Source organism: Kogia breviceps, chromosome 12 (assembly GCF_026419965.1).
Source record: "Kogia breviceps isolate mKogBre1 chromosome 12, mKogBre1 haplotype 1, whole genome shotgun sequence".
NCBI classification, from domain to species: Eukaryota; Metazoa; Chordata; class Mammalia; order Artiodactyla; family Physeteridae; genus Kogia; species Kogia breviceps.
The window spans coordinates 31,623,717-31,643,120 of NC_081321.1; the positions used below are offsets into that span (position 1 = coordinate 31,623,717).

Sequence of the window (19,404 nt, forward strand, 5' to 3'; positions counted from 1 at the left end):
ATTTAGGTGAAGCAAAGTCTGTGGATAAAGGTGGTTCATCAAGCTGGACTGGTATTGCTTTAGGCTAATAGCAATTTATGACTATCAATCAATGAGACCAATTTTCTTTCTGCACTTGTACATGAACTCTGAAGGCAATACCAGATAAGGAAGTAAAACAAATGCTTTGGAAATGGCAGTATTATTTGAAGAAAGGTATCTATTGCTAATGGATACATCATTCTGGCATATTGGTTTGAAAATCTGTTTGATTGGTTTGCATAATAGTGACTCAGATGACCCCAAAACAATAAACCTGCCAGAACTTGAATATTCTTTCCTCCCTGTGGTGCTTCAACCTGTATTCAAACAACAGCTTTTAATCTACTAGAAATATTTTTTTGTTTGCCCTTTCATTTGTTTTTCATCTTTTCCTTTTATCTTGGCTCTTTTCTAATCTTTCCCTGTCTCACCCTTATTAACATGTGTCTGTGCAGACTTCAGAATAAAAGTTTTTTGTTTTTGGCTGTTGGTGACCAGATAATAAAGCTTAAAACAAGTAGGACAAAACAGAATTCAGTGCCAACAATATCCCTCTCAATCTTGTCCAGCCCCTTAGCAGAGTGAGATCATTTGCTGGCCCTGTAATCCAGCCCTGTAAAGTTCATCCTTTTATTACTTGATTGCTTTCTGTGAGAACTCTTGTGTACGTGTATATGTAGGTTTCCCTTCTTGTGTTAAAACATAAATTTCAATCTGAAGTTCTGTTTTATCGTAATTTATAAATGATGGAGGGAATATGAAAAGTGCAGGTTAGTGAAATTATATTTAATTTTCTGGTCCAAAGCGTACATTGAAACAATCTTGAGTGTTTGAAGGTAAATATGAAAGTAATGGTTACAGCTGCTGTAAATCAAGTTCCTTAAGATTCTAGTTAAAAGTAGAAAAAGAGCAAGTTAAAGTGTGTGTATGTGTGTGTGTGTGTGTGTGTGTGTGTGTGTGTAATAAAACCCAATTCCTGTTTGTAATAAGTTGAAGAATTCAAGTAGAAATTATGTAATTGTCAGGTAGAGATAATATGCAAGAATATATTCATGGATTGAGAAATGGGGAGAGTGTGCCACCTGGTGGTTCTCAAAGGCATTTTAGTTACTATTGTTAGAGTTGCATTTCTATTTAAAATTAGATTTTTAAGAAAAAAGTTTGGAAAAGATTTTAATTATAGAAACTATCACTTTAAGGTCATTCTTTTAAAATTTCATTTTATGTATCTCTTGATTAGTAGACAGTTGTTAGATTCTAAGTGTAACAGACCCCAAATCATCCTCTCATATCAGAATCATTGGGGTTTAGATGATTTCTTATTTTTCCAAGTTCAAGTTTCCATGAAAAAGCATAGCTTGGGTGAGGAAATTTTATGTCTGTCTCCACATTTCACTGTTGATATGTACATCCCCTAATACAACATTTTGCAAATAACAAGAACAAAATTTAGTTTTACCTTGGGTTGTGGATCACATTTTCATCTAATAAATAAGGTTCAAACGCTCTTACAATACTTGCTGACTGCTTATGCTAGCATATCTATTGCATGGAAGTTTAATGTCTTAGAAAACAGAAAGTCCTTTATTTACGGTCAATGATTTATCTTGGATTTTACCATGGATTTTCTGAATAGCTAGATAAATATTTCCATGTAATATTATTTGATAGTTCTTTCCAATTGGCTTCTGTGTACATATTTTTCTTATTGTAAGATCATCTTATTCATTCCTCACAATTTAATTGGTTTTACATGACATTTTGATTTTATTAAAAAATGCAGTTCTGCATGATTACATAGAATTTACCACCCAGCTGACAAATTGATGAATAAAATGGATTTTTACAGCTTGTCATTTGTAATTTCATAGATCCGAGATCAGCCTGTTGTTGGGCAGCTGATTCCAGACTGCTATGTAGAACTTGAGAAAATCATTTTATCCGAGCGTAAAAATGTGCCAGTTGAATTTCCTGTAATTGACCAGAAACGATTATTACAACTTGTGAAAGAACATCAGCTGCAGTTAGATGAAAATGAGCTTCCTCATGCAGTTCACTTCCTAAATGAATCAGGTTTGTTTAGTGCATATTTTTTGAAAGCTCTGCTGTAGTAATTTGTGAAAATGCACCTGAACCTTGCATAGAACTTACATTTAAAATTTAACAGAATACTGACAAAATTCTTTAATAGGTAACTGATTTTTTTTCTTTTTGAAAGATCATCATGAGCATTGATGTTGAATCATGTCTTATGTCATTAAGAGAAAAATTTAGAAATTATCTAAGGGCAGTAGTGGAAAAGGTCTCTGAGCAGGAGTTAAAACGTGGGTTGTAGAACTTGACTGTACTATTCAGGAGCTGTGAGACCCTATGTGGAGGCTATTTGTACACTGTAAAGAAGAATTATTATTGGGATGGTTTAACTTGGCACTTGGAGAATCAATGGTTGTCTGAGATGATGTGGCTACTGAGTGGCAGATCTTGCTCTGTTGTGTAACATGTTGTCAGCATGACCTCACAGATGAAAACTCTCGAACAGACTTTGGTGCTAACTGTGTACTTGTTCAATATAACCTTGCTCGAAATGTGTGAGTTGATTTGTAGTGCTCGGATACGTGGTTGGGAAGTTGCTTTTGATCCCCACGTTCTGTTGTATGAAAAATAATCTTCATGTGGATTGAATCTGATCAGTTCATTGCCTCATTGTTCTTAAACCAGTAGCTTCCTTTGATATTTTGTGTTTCTTACCTGTATTCGAAAATAAGATGTGTCTTTGTAGTATGTAATTAAAAAGCCAGAAATATTTATGAATTTCTATTTATTTCTAAATACATGCTCTGCAATGTACGGCTTTGTCTTAAGTATGCTTAAATATGATCATTTTATATAGTTTAAGAGATAACTTCTTAAAATAATATTTGGATTTTAGAGCTTGGGAACTGGGTTGCCTCGGTTCGGGTCTCAGCTCTGCCACTAGTGATGCTGAAGTTTACTCATCTATAAAATGAGGAGGTTGGACTAGATTCTCTCTAATGTCCCTTGATATTTGCATATTCTAAATTCCATGTTTCACTCTTGATTTTTACTCCAGGGGTCCTCCTTCATTTTCAAGACCCAGCCCTGCAGTTAAGTGACTTATATTTTGTGGAACCCAAGTGGCTTTGTAAAGTCATGGCCCAGGTTGGTATATTATACTTTTGTGGCATGGGAGTAATGATTGAAGAAAACTACAAGTGACACCTAGAGCATTGAGTTTTATAGAGTTTGTGTTCAGTTAAGGTAGAAACTACTGTGAATATAGAAAACTGTAGAACAATTTGTGTAGAAGACTGCCTAAAGAAGAACTTCATGGAAGAAGAGAACTTAATCTTAGAATTTAACGTCTTTGTTTTCAAGTCACAGACAAGTGTTTGTACTGCTCTGTTCCGTAGTACTTTTCTAGATCCCGACGATAGCTTTGGTTTGGTTATTGATATATAGTCAATTGAACGAAAGCTTTGTGAAAATCTTTGGGATAAGTACATATACGAAAATTGGGTTGATGAGCCTCTGAAACCTCAGTCTAGACAACATGGAGGAAAATTTTGACTCTTTAGTGGAATGTAAGTTCTAAATGCTGGCAGTTTTAAAAATTTTGAATAGTAGTGGTTATGGCTGTCTTTTCTCTATTTATATTTCATATGGAAAGTTATTTCTTCTCCCAATAACAGTTACCAATGAGTTTATATTAATTAGCTATCATGATCCACCTCTATAGATTTGCCACAGAAAACCATTCAAACATAACATACCAGCTCAGGGCTCCTCAGTGTCAGCACTATTGCCATTTTGGGCCCGATGATTCTTTGTTGTACATTGTAGATGATAGCAGCATCTTTGGCCTCTACCCTCTAGATGCCAGTAGTACCTTCCCAGTATGACAAGCAAAAATGTGCCCAGACATTGCCAAATATTTTAGGATGCACAAAATCGCCCTGGTTGAGAACAGCTGCATCTGGGTGAATCATGAATTGAAGCGAGCCCGAGGAGGGCACCTCCAGCATGTGCGCTCACTGGTGGCTATTTTGTTTATGAGTATAATTTTTTGAGTCACTAAAATTGTATTTTTTTATGTTAGAAATCTCTCTTCTAATCAGCTATAATGGGAATTAAATTCCCTCACGTAATCTTGAATAACAGTTCCTAAATTTCATCTAAGGAAGAATAAGAAAGATATTTTATTTTTTTTGTGGTATGCGGGCCTCTCACTGTCGTGGTCTCTCCCGTTGCGGAGCACAGGCTCCGGACGCGCAGGCGCAGCGGCCATGGCTCACGGGTCCAGCCGCTCCGCGGCATGTGGGATCTTCCCGGACCGGGGCACGAACCCACGTCCCCTGCATCGGCAGGCGGATTCTCAACCACTGCGCCACCAGGGAAGCCCTAAGAAAGATATTTTAAAGAGGGAACTCATTTGTGGCTAAATACTATACCACAGAACTTGAGAATGTATTGAAACATTGCAGCTGGCAATTAATTGTAATGGGAAAGTTATTACTATTCTGGTAGATATTTTTAAAGTAGAATTTCATCCTTCTGCACATATGCCATACTCATCTACCTAATGCGAATGGAGCCAGGAAGGTATAGTGGTCAAGAGCACAAGCTCTAGAGTCAGCATGACCTGCGTTCAGATCTCTCCTAAATCCTTACTAACTTTGACATTTCTTAATGTTTTAAGCTTTGTTTCTTCACCTGTAAAATAAAGATAATAACAATATCATCTTCTACATTGCCTCCCTAGTTCGGTATAAGTGAACAGTAAATTTTAGCAAAAGTTTATATTTGACCTGTTTGGTAATTAAAGACTTATTATTTCAGGAAATGAAAAAAAAAACTTCAAAACTGTAAAGATGTATTCATGTAGTTTTGGAAAGTGTGCCAGGTATGGAGCTAAATAAAACAATATGTGTAGGTATATGCACTCTGTGTAGAAAAGGGAGTTTTAATTATACCCTGAAGATTTGTTCTTAGGTGGCACACTCTTTCAGAAAATAGCCGAACTCTGTATAGTCAAGAAAAGGCTAAAGTTGCACCAAAAAGTGATGTGTTTCCATGTGAATTGGGGCTATTTAAAGTTGCACACATGTGGATAATATTAGAGTGGGTACATCTTATTCAATAGAATAACAAAGTGGTTTCCATAAGAATCACTATCTTTTAACAGAAGCAAATTTCCATCATGATGCAATAAAATATGGAGTAGCTAAGTTGAAACTTCATGAAAGTTCTCATTAGCATAGTTATACTATTAGTTATACTATAAACATGTTAATTTAATTGAAAATTAAGTCAAGAATTTGAACAGCTCAAGTTATTTTGAAAGAGCTAAAGGGTCAGTAAAATTTCTTAATGTAAAAGATAAATGCCATCATTTTTATTTATGCGATATACTGAAATATGTCATTTTTATTAAGGTTTAAAGAGAATGAAAGCCATAAGTAATCAAGTGAAGACAGAATGACCTGCCTGACACCAAACCAGCAAAAATAGGGTTATTCACCTCCATGAGTCATCAAGGCAAGGGAAGAAATAATTTCATGGTGTAGAAGCTCTAATGAGCCCAACTGCCCTCTTTGTGCCCAGAGCTGTTAGGTCACTAAACTTATTAAAGTTTCCATCAACACACAGAGAAATTTGCAAAACTCATTTACCTATATGATAAAAGAGATATCAAAGGGACTTATTAGTAGAGTATTATAAAACTTGCATGGCAATTTAATCTTGATAAAAAGTTGTGTGAGAAATTTGGACAATTTTCTTTCCTTGCACAAGGGCATAAGTTAGTCTTAGAAGTTACCAGGCTGAAGGAATAATAAGAGGTCTTTTAAAGGTGATAAAATTGGGCTTCCCTGGTGGCACAGTGGTTGAGAGTCCGCCTGCCTATGCAGGGGACACGGGTTCGTGCCCCGGTCCGGGAAGATCCCACATGCCGCGGAGCTGCTGGGCCTGTGAGCCATGGCCGCTGAGCCTGCGCGTCCGGAGCCTGTGCTCCGCAACGGGAGAGGCCACAACAGTGAGAGGTCCGCGTAACAGAAACCAAAACAACAACAAAAAAAGGTGATAAAATTAAGATAAGGTTTCAGTTTTTTATTGCTGTATAACAAAATACCCCCAAACCTAGCGTACACAACTAAACTTGGAGTAAAACATCAACAGCTTATTGTTTCTCACTATTCTGTGGGTTGACTGGATTCAGCCAAGTGGTTCTGCTCCACGTGGCATTGACGGGGGTCGTTCGCTTGGCTCCCTCATTGAGCTGGACTGGAGAGTCCAAGAAGGCTACACGCACATTTTTGGTGTGTTGGCGCTACTCCATGTGCTCTCTTATATATGCCTAGACCTCTTAAAGGCCAGGCCCAGAACTGGGAAAATGTCAGCTCTGCCACATTCTAGTGAACAGAGCAACCACAAGTCTTGTTCAGGGAAATGGATGGATTCTATTTCTTGAAGGATTAAGCAGCCCACACATGTAGGGAGAGAAAAAATTAATGTGTCCATCTTTGGAAACTACCTGCTACAGGTAGTGGTAGCGCAGCATAGATCTACTAAAGAAATCAAGCGCAAACTTCTATTTTAAAATCAGTTTGTCAGAGGCCGGGCTACGCCGAGCCCTGCGTGTGAACAGCTGCGGCAGGAGCAGCATCCAGCGGCGGTGCCAGCAGTTCCAGCCCGTTGCTTTACTTTTTAGCTGCACCAAAGTAGTCATTATGCCGAAGAGAAAGTCTCCAGAGAATCCAGAGGGCAAGGATGGATCCAAAGTAACTAAACAGGAGCCCACCAGACAGTCTGCCGGGTTGTCAGCGAAACCTGCTCCCCCCAAACCTGAACCTAAACCAAGAAAAACATCTGCTAAGGCCCTTATCCTATGCATAGATCCTCACATTAGCCCTACTGAGAAAGAACTGGCAACAAAGGTTAACAAAGGTGCTAAAGGGAAGAAGGAGGAAAAGCAAGAAGCTGGAAAGGAAGGCACAGAAAACTGAATCTGTAAACAAGGGAGAATGAATTGTCATGAAAATTGGGGTTGATTTTATGTACCTCTTGGGACAACTTTTAAAAGCTATTTTTACCGAGTATTTTGTAAATGCTAATTTTTTAGGACTCTACTAGTTGGCATACAAAAATATATAAGGATGGACATTTTACCTTCTCATAGTCATGATTTTTGGAAATTCCTGTCATCCTTGAGTAAAATAAATACCAATTTAATATTGGAAGCTGTCTGTAAAATTGATTCACCATTCCATGCACTTGCTTTAAAAATTTAGTCCTGTGCATACTGTGGTGTTTATACTGTGTGTGTTTGAATTTTTTCATGCAGATTTTCTAGAGCAATAGTCAGTGGTGCTTTTGTACCTAGGTTTTATGTGATTTTAATGAAACATGGATAGTTGTGGCCACCTGCTGACTATTTGTGGTTTAAAATAAGAGGTTTTCCTGCCTGCAAAAAAAAAAGTAAATAAAATAAAATCAGTTTGTCTAAGTAAAATAAATTAGAATAAGTATACAATAATGGCTGACATATGAGAGGTTACTTATATGCTTTTCAAAGATTATCTCATTTAATTCTCAGAACAACTCTTTTAAATGGTACTTTATTAGTGCCCATTCTTGAAGGTGAAGAAATTGATGGACAGAGAGGTTAAATAATTTATCCAAAGTTACATATTCAGGGAGAATTAGAGTTACGATTTCAAACCAAGTGGTTTGACTCCATATTCAGGGAGAATTAGAGTTACGATTTCAAACCAAGTGGTTTGACTCCAGTGCCTATGGACCTAACCCTAGGATAAAATGCTCCAAACTTTATTTTCCCCTGCTTCACGAATTCAACAGTATTTATTCAGCACCTAATGATGTTCCAGGTATTGTTCTGGTGCTGGGGCTATAGCAGTAGACAAAACAAGTTTCCTGCATTCATGGAGTTGACTTTCAAATGGGAGGAAATAACCAAAACATGAATCCTTAACATGTTAGGTGGTACAGAATGCTACAAAGAAAATATAAAGTATGGCTTGGGCTAGAGAGTGAGTTTGTCAGACAGGTCTTAGCAACTTTAAAAACACTAAAACAGGGCTTCCCTGGTGGCGCAGTGGTTGAGAATCCACTTGCCGATGCAGGAGACACGGGTTCGTGCCCTGGTCCGGGAAGATCCCACATGCCGCGGAGCAGCTAAGCCCGTGAGCCATGGCCGCTAGGCCTGCGCGTCCGGAGCCTGTGCTCCGCAACGGAAGAGGCCACAACAGTGAGAGGCCCGCATACCGCAAAAAAACAAAACAAAAAACACAAAACAAAACAAAACAAAAAAAAAACCACTAAAACAGCAGTTTTCTTCACTAGCTAAATTGTAAGAGCAGTTTGGGCTATAAACTATACGATATGGAGGAAGTCCCAAATTATAGTTTTTATTATTTAATGACCCATTATACATTGCATTAGATATCATTATGTTCAATCAGTCATGCATTCATTGATTCAGTGACGGTATATGTGCAAAGTAGAAATATAGTGTTGAGTGAGAAAAGTCCTCGGGCCTACGGATTTTACAGTACACTATTTTACCCAGCTACATAATAATGTAAATAATGTTTGTTCCTATTTAAGTATCCCTTAAACATTATAGATCTACTAAAGAAAATTAAGCACAAATCTCTTTTTAAAATTAATTTGGCCAAGTAAAATGAATAGGAATATGTAGATAATAATGGCTAACATTTGAGGGCTTGCTAGTTGCTAAAAATTGTTGTATGTATTTTGCATGTTCTATGTATATCTTATTTTGTTCTCATGGCAATCTAAGAGACAGTCACTTTTATTATCTTATGTTACAGAGAAGGAAACTGTGGGTAAAGAGATTAAATATCTTTCCCAAGGTCACACAATTGGCAATAGAGCCTGGATTTGAATCTGCGTTCTACTGAACTTATATTTTTAATTGTTATGATGATGATCAAAGCTCAAAGTATGGTCTCCACATTAGAATCATCAGAGTTTCTTGTTAAAAAAGCAGATTCTCAAGCCTCATCTCAGACCTACTGATCCAGACTGAGTGGAGTCCAGAGAAATTCGGTGGTTACTTTGTTTGAGAATCACTGAAATGTGCTAAGCTACCTCTCTTCTCGCTAATGGAAGCCATCTCCTATTATATAAATGTAAAGTAACATTTCTATTGTAAACCTGTAGTGATAACACAGTCTGGAAGATAATTTCCCTAGTAATATACTATTGATGAGACTGTAACAAGGGTGTGGGGTACTGGATTGATGTGTTAATTGGAGTTGGGGAAGGCTTGTGGTTCATTGGTTTCAGAGGAATCCAGAATTTCTGATCTGAATTAACTCCCTTAATTTAATATTTTTTTTTTTTTTGTGTGTAGGGAATACATGCCCCACTGGACTTCTAGGCTACCTGGCTGCTAGCTAGAGAAATTAGGTCCTGTGTTGTACTCAACAACATTAAAATTATTTTAATCATTTTTACTGAGCAAAGGAAATGTTTTACATTCAAAACTTTCCAGAAAATAAATTTTAGTGATTATGTATAAGTTTAAATCTTTCAGATTTTGACAGTGAAAGTGGAGGGCTGTCCAAAACATCCTAAGGGAATTATTTCACGTAGAGATGTGGAAAAATTCCTTTCAAAGAAAAAGAGATTTCCGAAGAACTACATGTCACAGTACTTTAAACTCTTAGAAAAATTCCAGATTGCCTTGCCAACAGGAGAAGAATATTTGCTGGTTCCAAGCAGGTAAGACAAAACTTAAAATTTAATTACCCTATGGAAATTCACCATATATTATATTGTTTCAGTAGTCAAAGTAACTTTGGTCTGTGATAAATGTACTAATTGTTTTCTTCTTGTGTAAACTTTGTACTGAAGTATAACATTTTCTTTTAATGAAAACACTAAATTTGACATTTAAAGATATAGTAAATGACTGATTGTATGTATATAATTACTATTTGATTTAGCACTGCCTAATTTATTTAATAAAGGTTAATAGTGGAGATAAGTGTTGTGTGTGTGTGTGTGTGTGTGTGTGTGTCCTTACATGGTACTGGAAGAGTTATTAGGCAGATTCTGGGGATATAATGAGTTTTCAACGGAGTCTTAAAATAATTTATGGCTGTGAATTTTCAGAGGTATGGGCAACACAATGGAGGCCTAAGTTATAGCCTGTATTGTAGAAATTCTTACTGCTTTATAAGCACCTGGGAAATGTTATAAAGTAATATGACATTGAAAAGTGCAAATTGCATTGGTTGATGGATGGTGACTAATTCTAAAAATAGATATACACTCTTTTCTAGGACATGAATTTTTTCAAGTTTTACATAATCCCTTTACTTGTCTATGCATAACAAACTGTAATAATTTATTTATAGTATAAATAAGGTTATTGAAAAAATTTCATACATCTACATCTGAGCATGCATTTGAATTAAATAAATTAAATTTTGAGTAGGAAGAGCATGTAGTGAAAGAACATTACAAAAAATGCAATTGCTTAGAATATTTATCTTCAATTCATTGATTTCAAGTAGTAAAGCACTTTGGTCAACATGATTGGGTATTTTATGAAGCTGTATAATGACAGTGTCCTTTTATCTTTAGTTTGTCGGACCACAGGCCTGTAATAGAGCTTCCCCACTGTGAGAACTCTGAAATTATCATTCGACTGTATGAAATGCCTTATTTTCCAATGGGCTTTTGGTCGAGATTAATCAATCGATTACTTGAAATTTCACCTTACATGCTTTCAGGAAGAGGTATGTATTTAATGAAGAATTAATATTTAGAGACGTTAGGAGGAAAGCATATTAAAATTAATATGTCATTTTCCCAGAGTTTACTTGTTTGTAAGGCAGCTGAAAATTAGAAAATAAGCTCAAAAGACCTCCCAGTGGCCAATATAAAGACATACACTCAAATAAGTTCATGCAATTTGTTAAGAAGAAAATTCCTCAAAGCCCATGTGTACTTATTTTAGACACATTTACAATGCCTATGACTATCTCGCTCTGCAAGCCAAAGCAGACTAGAAGTAGCAATTTTAAAAGGTGAAATTAGTAAGCGTCATTAGTTTAAACACACCCACCCAACCTACACATACACACACATACACACAAAGAAAAACTAGGAATGGCCACCACTGTGGTCAGGGAGTTTTATTTATTTAAAAATGTAACAGTTCCTGACCATTCAGACCATTCTGTGTAGGGACTATAATAACTCTATTCTGCTGCACAATCCCTGAGGGGTTTACAAAAAAGAATAAAAATGGATGTTTATAATGCTAGCTCTTCCTACTGGAAGAAAAAGAGATATCAGTGCTCCAAAGGGAAAATATAATTTTTTAATGTGCTTAAAAATCAGCTTTATGGAGGTGGTACTGTATTCTGAAGTAAACCTTATGTTGCTTGAAGTTAATCGACATATAGAAAGTTATATCACATCAAAGTGTTGGTTTTAGCATGACCACCAATCTCTTTTTAAAAGTTATGGGAACTTATTTATGATTCTCTTTCTTCATCTATTACACATACTAAACTACTTAACACCATGAACCTGAAATCTGTCTTAGGTTGCATACTGGGCATTTTCTTTATTTCATTCCAAAATTGAGGATAAAATATTTAATATTATATTTAATAGATATGGATGGGGACTCATATCATTAAAGATTCCAGTACTTTCCTTCAAAACAAATATATCTCTCTTACTGTCATTTGTGGTGTGTGCAGTGAATTTTTCCCCTTTAATTTATGGAGCTGCTAATAATTAATGGCTATATGTGGGTTCATTTAAACTTCTTTCAGAACGAGCACTTCGCCCAAACAGAATGTATTGGCGACAAGGCATCTACTTGAATTGGTCTCCTGAAGCTTATTGCTTGGTAGGATCTGAAGTCTTAGATAATCACCCAGAGAGTTTCTTAAAAATTACAGTTCCTTCTTGTAGAAAAGGTAAGGAAATTAATTAAAAACTTTGAATTGTATCATTAAAGAAATCTAAACTTTAAAAAAAAACTTTATAGTTTTGTAACAGAATAAGGTTCTTTCCAGTTTTGTGACAGAATAAGGTTCAGCTAGGGTGTTGATGAAGTCGTCTTTGGATTATGCAGGCTGTATTCTTTTGGGCCAAGTTGTGGACCACATTGACTCTCTCATGGAAGAGTGGTTTCCAGGGTTATTGGAGATTGATATTTGTGGTGAAGGAGAAACTCTGTTGAAGAAGTGGGCATTATATAGTTTTAATGATGGTGAAGAACATCAGAAAATCTTGCTTGACAACTTGATGAAGAAAGCAGAAGAAGGTATGTGTTGACACAACTTACAAATGTTTTTAAGTGATCCTTTCAATATTTGTGAAGTGAGGTTTGAAATAAATGTAAATATTATTCTTATCCATAAGGGATGAATTAGAGGATACTACATTCAATTGTAGTGACAGTTCAGAAAAATATATTTATTACCCAGTAAGATCTTATACTCTAGATTCAGAAAAAATGTTGGTTTGAGAGTTTGAATACTGGCTATTGAGCAACATAACCTCGTCTGTGAAATAAGAATACTGACCAAAGCTACATCATAGAATTGTTATGAGGATTAAAATAGATGATACATGGAAGTAACTTAGCAACGTTAACCATAGGCTAAGTGCTCCAAGAATGTTGTAAAAGTAAAGAATATATAATTTCCTAGTCATGTATCAATAGTCTAAGGCAGTTCTGAATTCTACTTTCTAGTGAGTGAACCTAGGAATGAGTATTTAAAATTCCTAGTAGATAGGTATTAATTCAACTTTTAAAACTTTCTCAGAGTTTCTAGAGAAAAATAAGACTGGTAAGAAAACCTAAAAGAGTGATTAGAAATCATAGAAAATATGTGAATATTTCTGTAAATCAAAAGGACAAACTTATGTACAACCTTAAAAGTTTGTCTTAAAAAAAAATGTTTTATGTACTTCTCAGGCGACCTCCTAGTGAATCCAGATCAACCAAGGCTCACCATTCCAATATCTCAGATTGCTCCTGACTTGATTTTGGCTGACCTGCCTAGAAATATTATGTTGAATAATGATGAATTGGAATTTGAACAAGCTCCAGAGTTTCTGTTAGGTAACTATTTTTGTTGGTTTGAGAATAAGAATTAGGGTGCAGCTTTTATTTTTAATCTAGAAAATATTTACATATAATTATATTGTCATAGTTTTTAGTGTCTTCATATATTTTTTTGTAATGTTTTTCCTTTGGGATAATACATTTTAAAGTAATATCATGTTGGGACTTCCCTGGCGATCCAGTGGTTAAGTTTCTACACTTCCACTGCAGGGGGTGCGGATTTGATTCCCTGGCCAGGGAGCTAAGATCCCGCCTGTGGCACAGCACAGCCCCCCCAACGAAACCCCAAAGCTTTTGTAGGCTGGGTTTGAGTTGAGGATGGGACCACCATGGAAGCACACATATTTATGAAATATGTCCTTGCATTTGCTTTAATTGTCAGTGATAGGGAAGGCATGTAGGAAGTTTTCAATTGAGTAATGCAGCCATTTTTCAGTCGCAGAAAGAATAAGTAAAGGAAGAACACCTCTATGTCGTCATTGTAGCAATTGTGTTGCTAAGTATGACAATCATACATTTTCATTAAAATATTCACAAAAAGCCAATTTGCGATTAAAAATTCAGAAGTATTAAATTGGTGATATACTCAAGTTCTAAACATTCCTGAGAGTACTTGGGAACTATGGAGAGTATCGAGTTGATTTAATGTAAAGTATTTGAAGACAATTCTGACTTGACTTTGTGGAGTTATTTGTTGTTGTTATGTGTATATGCATTTTATTTTAATTAAATTTCCACAGAGAGAATGACTAGACGATGTGTCAGGATATTAATATTATTAACAAACAATGTCCAAAATTTGGGATATGACATGTAGGGGTAAATAAACTCCTTTGTACCTTTATTCTTTACATTGATTGGGAAATTTTGAATGATCTTAAATGCCTTTGCACTCTGGGAGTGAATATATTAGTAATAGTAGGCTAATGCAAAATGCTGAACTGTTAACACTGAATCTTAGATCTTAACCAACACCAAACTTGACTTGTGATTTGAAAGATACAGGCAAGTACCAGACATACTATTTTCTTTCTCTGAGTCTCAAGCCGTCAGATACAGCTCCCCCAAATATACCCTTTTAGTGCACTAAGTTGTGCTTCAGATTAATGGACGAGTTTTGAGCAATGTTATGTAGAAATGTTCAAAAAGTTCATTTTTGAAGTACCTGTGTTTTTCCACCAGTTTTATTGAGGTGTAATTGACATAAAGCACTGTATAAGTTCAAGGTGTACAGCATAATGACTTGACTTACATGTATGGTGAAACGATTACCACAGTAGCTTTGGTTGACATCCATAATTGCATGTATATAAAAAATAAAGGAAAAAGAAAAAAGTATTTTTCTTCTTGTGATGAGAACTCTCGGGATTTACTCTTTTAACCACTTTCATACATAACCTACAGCAGTGTTAACTGTAGGTATCATGTTGTACAGTACATCCCTAGTATTTATTTACCTTATAACTGGAAGTCTGTACCTTTTGACCACCTTCAAAAGCACCTGTTTTATATTCTTTAATTATGCAGATAGGAAAGTGTTTATAAGAGTACTCCCCATTCTCTAGCCCCATTTCCCGAAAACTCATAAATTCCATGTTTATTTATTATACAAAAAGCAATCTAGGTCAGGGTTTCTCCACCTCTGCACTGATGCTGTATGGGACTGGATAATTCTTTGTTATGAGGGGCGTCCTGTGCATTGCAGGGTGTATAGCAGCATCCTTGGCCGCCACCCACTAGATGTCAGTAGTATCTCCTCACTCCTCTTAGATTTGACAATCGAAAATGTCTCCCAACACTGTCAAAGGTGGGGGCTGGGGATAAGGAGCAACGTCACCCTGGTTGAGAGCCACTGATCTGAACAAATCAAATAAATCCTTCTACAAACATTTTACAGTCAGAAACACCCTGGTATCTTTATGCTGGGATGACCTGGGGGGAGGTCATTCATCTCCCTCCCTTCCGCATTTTCTTTGTGGGACAGGAGTGAATTTTAGGGTTTCAGTTAACCCTTTCCTTCCCAGATAGCAGTTACGATTAGGCAGTGACTAATATGACACATATTAATAGATTTGTGAATATTAGTAGACTTGTTTTTTTTTTTTTTTTTTTGTGCTAGGCGGGCCTCTCACTGCTGTGGCCTCTCCCGTTGCGGAGCACAGGCTCCGGACTCGCAGGCTCAGCGGCCGTGGCTCACGGGCCCAGCCGCTCCGCGGCACGTGGGATCTTCCCGGACCGGGGCACGAACCCGCGTCCCCTGCATCGGCAGGCGGACTCTCAACCACTGCGCCACCCGGGAAGCCCAGTAGACTTGTTTTTGTAAATACAGTTGACTCTTGAACAACACAGATTAGAACAGTATGGGTCCACTTATCTGCAATTTTTTTTCAATAAATACAGTAGCTGTATTTTTATTTTACAGGTCTTTAACTAAATGTAGGGAAAAGTTTGTGTTCAATTAGGGATTCTAGTGTGTGAAATCAAAAGAACTAGGGTTTGAGTCCTGATTGTATCCAAACTGTTTCAGCTTCCTTTCCTTGGGTGAGACATTTTTCAGTTCCTTTGTTTTTGAGGCAGAGGCAGCAGTGTGCAGATTTTCCACTGCACTCAGGGCTTCTGCATTCCTAACCCCATGTTGTGTGTTGTGCAAGGGTCAACTGAATATTTTAAAATACACATATATGGGGTTTTGTTTGTCTATCTGAAAAGTTATGGGAGGGGGTACATTTCCTCTTTGAGGGCCTGTTTTTCCAGAGAGCCACAATAGAAGATACTTCAGTGGTATTATTTGTCAATTTTTTCACACCTTTGCATCACAAGTACACAATAGCAGTCCTTAACCTTATTTTTGCTCTTAGTTACCTGAAGGGTATGACAGCCCATACTGCAATTTAATGTGGCAGTGATTATCAAATAGGGAAGGGCTTTAAAAAATTAGAAATCTCTACTACCCCCACCTGAAATTTTTATGCTTCCCTAGAGTGTATTTCTTTTCTCTGCTTGTTAAATTTTTTCTTTGTTGTCAGTAGTTGTTCAGATTGAAGGGAATCAGAACAGGATACGTGTATTATTTAAGTCTCCATCTCTTCTTGTCTCCCTTCCCCCTCCACTTGCTTTTGTTCTCTTTTCCTTCTTCTATTTGCCCAATCCTATTTTAAATCCAATACTTAAATGTTACTATAGCCTTCGTTTCCCCCTGAAACCCCATCTTAGTTCATGGAGTAGAAGAAGGAAGAGAAAGCATTAAAGGAGACTCGATTCAGTGAAACTAGTGGGTCATATTTCTCTTTGAAACATACAATTACAAAAGATACAATTTATTGAGTTTTTTTGCTTGCACAGATTAACCTAAGTGCTTTGTACTTTCTTTTCAAAAGGTGACGGCAGTTTTGGATCTGTTTATCGAGCAACCTATGAAGGAGAAGAAGTGGCTGTGAAGATTTTTAATAAACATACATCACTTAGACTGTTAAGACAAGTAAGAAATGCAACAATATTATTACATTAAATCATACATTGTTAATCTCCTGGAACTCTTGTTTTGCATGCATTTGTAATTACCGTATTTTCCCCCAAAGTTTACTTGAGTTTAGTTATGGAATCCTACTTTTGTCCCTTCTTTATGGAGTGAAATAGGTTTCTCCTGTTGAAAAACAAAGACAGTATTCCGAGAGTTCTTGTTCCAGGCTTTACAAGTACAGAAGAAAAGAGGGTACCTTTTTTGCATTTCTGTAATTCAAAGGAACCAAAATCCATACAACAGTAGTCCATTTAAAAACTTCTCTTGGCCTCAGTTAAGTCACATGTTCTTTTCTCGGCAAGCACCAATGTTCAGGGCAGTACTGTTGCTGATTGGCTTAGGCCTGTGTTATTGAACCAATCACTGTGATAATGAGCAGGGTATTATTTAAAATATCCCCACCTTTCCCTGAAGCTGAGATTGGGGTCAGTTCCCCTTAAAGTTCATGGGCTGCTTGGCTGAGGGTTGGATACCTCAGCAAAAGTCAGGGTACTGTTAGGAAAAGTGAAAGGTGATTGAATACATAACCAAGAGTGGTCACTCCAGTACCCTCTCTTGTTTTGAATACTGGTGGGGATTTATTTCTTTTTTCTGAGTCTTTCCTAACAGTAGGGATGAGTGAGAGAGACAGGGTGAGAGGAGACTTAAAATCCATGTGAATTCTGTAGTCTTACACCAGAACTCAACCATATTTTTGAATCTATTCATTCTTATTTTTTTCTTGATTTATTAAAAAAAAAAATTGTGCCTGAATCTGAATCTTAATAACTTATATAAACAAAAAAAAAATACAGTTGCAATATATTAGTTACTCTGAATAATGAAAATAATTTCATGTCTGTGTAAAATATCCTGGAGTAATTTTGATTATTAGTACCAAAAATTACACTGTAGCTCTAGGAATAAGCTAATAAATATTTTGTAAATAATATTTTGTAAGTCAGTGAACCAAATCTGAGCACAATCTCTTTCTATCTGTAGGCAATTTGTTGTATTAATTGTAAATTTTCAGTCTTGAACATTAGTCTTCAATATGTTTCAAATTTTATGTAATGTGCTCAGGGAACCTTGTTGGAAATCAGAACACTAGAAAGGTTTATGGGACTGATTAGTGTATGGGCAGCTAGGTGAACCAAGGAAATGGTAGAAGAAAAGAAACAATAGAGTGTGTGTAATATGCCTCTTTAGAAAAAAAGAAAAGGAAAGGAAAACACTTCAGTGTTCAGTGCTGCATTTTAAGGGTCATTCTACCTGTGGTCATGAATTGGGGCTGATCTGTTATACTCTTTTTGTTCCTTTCTCTTTGCAATCAGTGAGCTGTTTTTCTAGGATAGGAAATTTGGATTAGGCTCCTGGCTGTGCTTATGAAAGAAAACAAAGCTAACTTGACTTGTTCTCATCAGTTTTAGCCAACTGAGCTAATCAGACATAGAAGAAAAAAAGATTTTTATCTACTAAGGAAGTATGATTGCAGTCTGAAGGCCGTGTTCTTGAAAAATCCCCTCTCAGGGCGTTGAGCCTTTATTCCTCAGCTTGCAGAATTCTTCACACATCAGTTTCCTGATAAATGCAGTTGGCACTGATACTCCTTATCTTTGAAGCTGGTTGTTAAGAAGCAGAGCTTCTGCAGAAATCATAGTTTAAAATGTGAATCAGTTTAATACCACATAAGCTATAAATTTCAACTAAATACAGTTTCAGAGTAGAGTGAAATATACAGAATAACATGTATGGAATTCAAAACAACAGTATCATGAAAGAGGTTGTAAAGTCTCCCATGATGTGGCCTAAGAATCAGATTGGAGACCTCTCTGTTCCAGCTAACTTCTTGGATTAGAGAGAGGTTGTTGCACCTGGCGATTGCTTTCTTTAGTAAGGGTGGTCCAAGGCAGGTCACTCTGAGGAAGTAAGAGTTTTGAGCTAAGATCTGAATGGCAAGAAGCCTTTAGCTGTGTGAAGGGTGAAGGGATTTCTAGGCAGAGAGACCAGCAAGGGCAAAGACTCCGTGGCTATAAGGAAGGAGCTGGGCGTGTGCGGTGCTGGGGGTTTAATGAACACCAGTGTGGCAGAAGGTTGGTGAATAAGGAAGAGAGAGAAAGGAGATGAGGTTTGAAAGATGGGCTAAGGCAGATCAGGTCAGGCCACGAAGGCTGGGTAAGTGCATGGGATCTTAATCTATTGGGCTGGCCAAAAAGTGCGTTTGGGTTTTCCTGTAACATCTTATGGAAAAACCCAAACGCACTTTTTGGCCAACCCAATAAAAGTAACAGGAAGTCATTAGAGAGTTTTCAGGCAGGGGCAATGCCATACATTTCTTTAGACTTAGACATTTCTCTCCGGAAAACTGTCTAGTCATTAAACCAGAGATAGTAGGCAGGTTGTACCTCACATGCCTCAAAGTGCAGTTGATTAGTAGTGGCTGCTCAGGATGTTAGGCTGAGAAGGATTCTGTGGCTAAGGAGAATTCAGTAGGTAAGACTGACATGACCTATTAGTGTGCCACAATGTGTGCCCTGTCCTAGCATTAAAAGTGCTGATAAAGCAGAGCAAATGAAAAAAGGGAACTTAAAACTTTAATTCAGAATATGGTTGCAAAACCAGTGGCTTAATTCTGAAAATGTAGAAAATATAAAAAAGCTCAAAGAAGGAATGGAAAGTTTGCTATAATCCAGTCACTCAGGGAAAACTGTACTCCAAGCGT

At 36.8% G+C, this 19,404-nt stretch overlaps 2 protein-coding genes across 2 annotated transcripts in view; both read left to right on the forward strand.

The window, feature by feature from the left end:
- The window catches only part of LRRK2 (leucine rich repeat kinase 2), a 155,807-nt gene that overhangs the window by 102,368 nt on the left and 34,035 nt on the right, over nt 1-19,404 (forward strand). Inside the window, exons 32-39 of the mRNA XM_067009064.1 lie at nt 1,893-2,094; nt 3,113-3,201; nt 9,620-9,807; nt 10,675-10,829; nt 11,880-12,026; nt 12,185-12,376; nt 13,034-13,180; nt 16,561-16,661. Coding sequence (XP_066865165.1) covers nt 1,893-2,094; nt 3,113-3,201; nt 9,620-9,807; nt 10,675-10,829; nt 11,880-12,026; nt 12,185-12,376; nt 13,034-13,180; nt 16,561-16,661 — 1,221 coding nt within the window. The remainder of the gene's footprint in view (nt 1-1,892; nt 2,095-3,112; nt 3,202-9,619; nt 9,808-10,674; nt 10,830-11,879; nt 12,027-12,184; nt 12,377-13,033; nt 13,181-16,560; nt 16,662-19,404) is intronic.
- Nucleotides 6,704-7,143, forward strand: LOC131767148 (high mobility group nucleosome-binding domain-containing protein 3-like). Its single transcript, XM_059082268.2, has 2 exons — nt 6,704-6,914; nt 7,030-7,143. Exons 1-2 carry the CDS (start codon nt 6,768-6,770, stop codon nt 7,063-7,065), a joined length of 183 nt encoding a protein of 60 aa, XP_058938251.1. The 5' UTR covers nt 6,704-6,767; the 3' UTR covers nt 7,066-7,143.

What these genes read in the sequence shown, in the direction of transcription:
- LOC131767148 (XM_059082268.2), top strand. Translation starts at nt 6,768, where the DNA reads ATGCCGAAGAGAAAGTCTCCAGAGAATCCAGAGGGCAAGGATGGATCC. An exon ending in CAAGAAAAACATCTGCTAAG is followed by an intron (nt 6,915 to 7,029) that starts GCCCTTATCCTA and finishes CTGGAAAGGAAG; the next exon opens with GCACAGAAAACTGAATCTGT.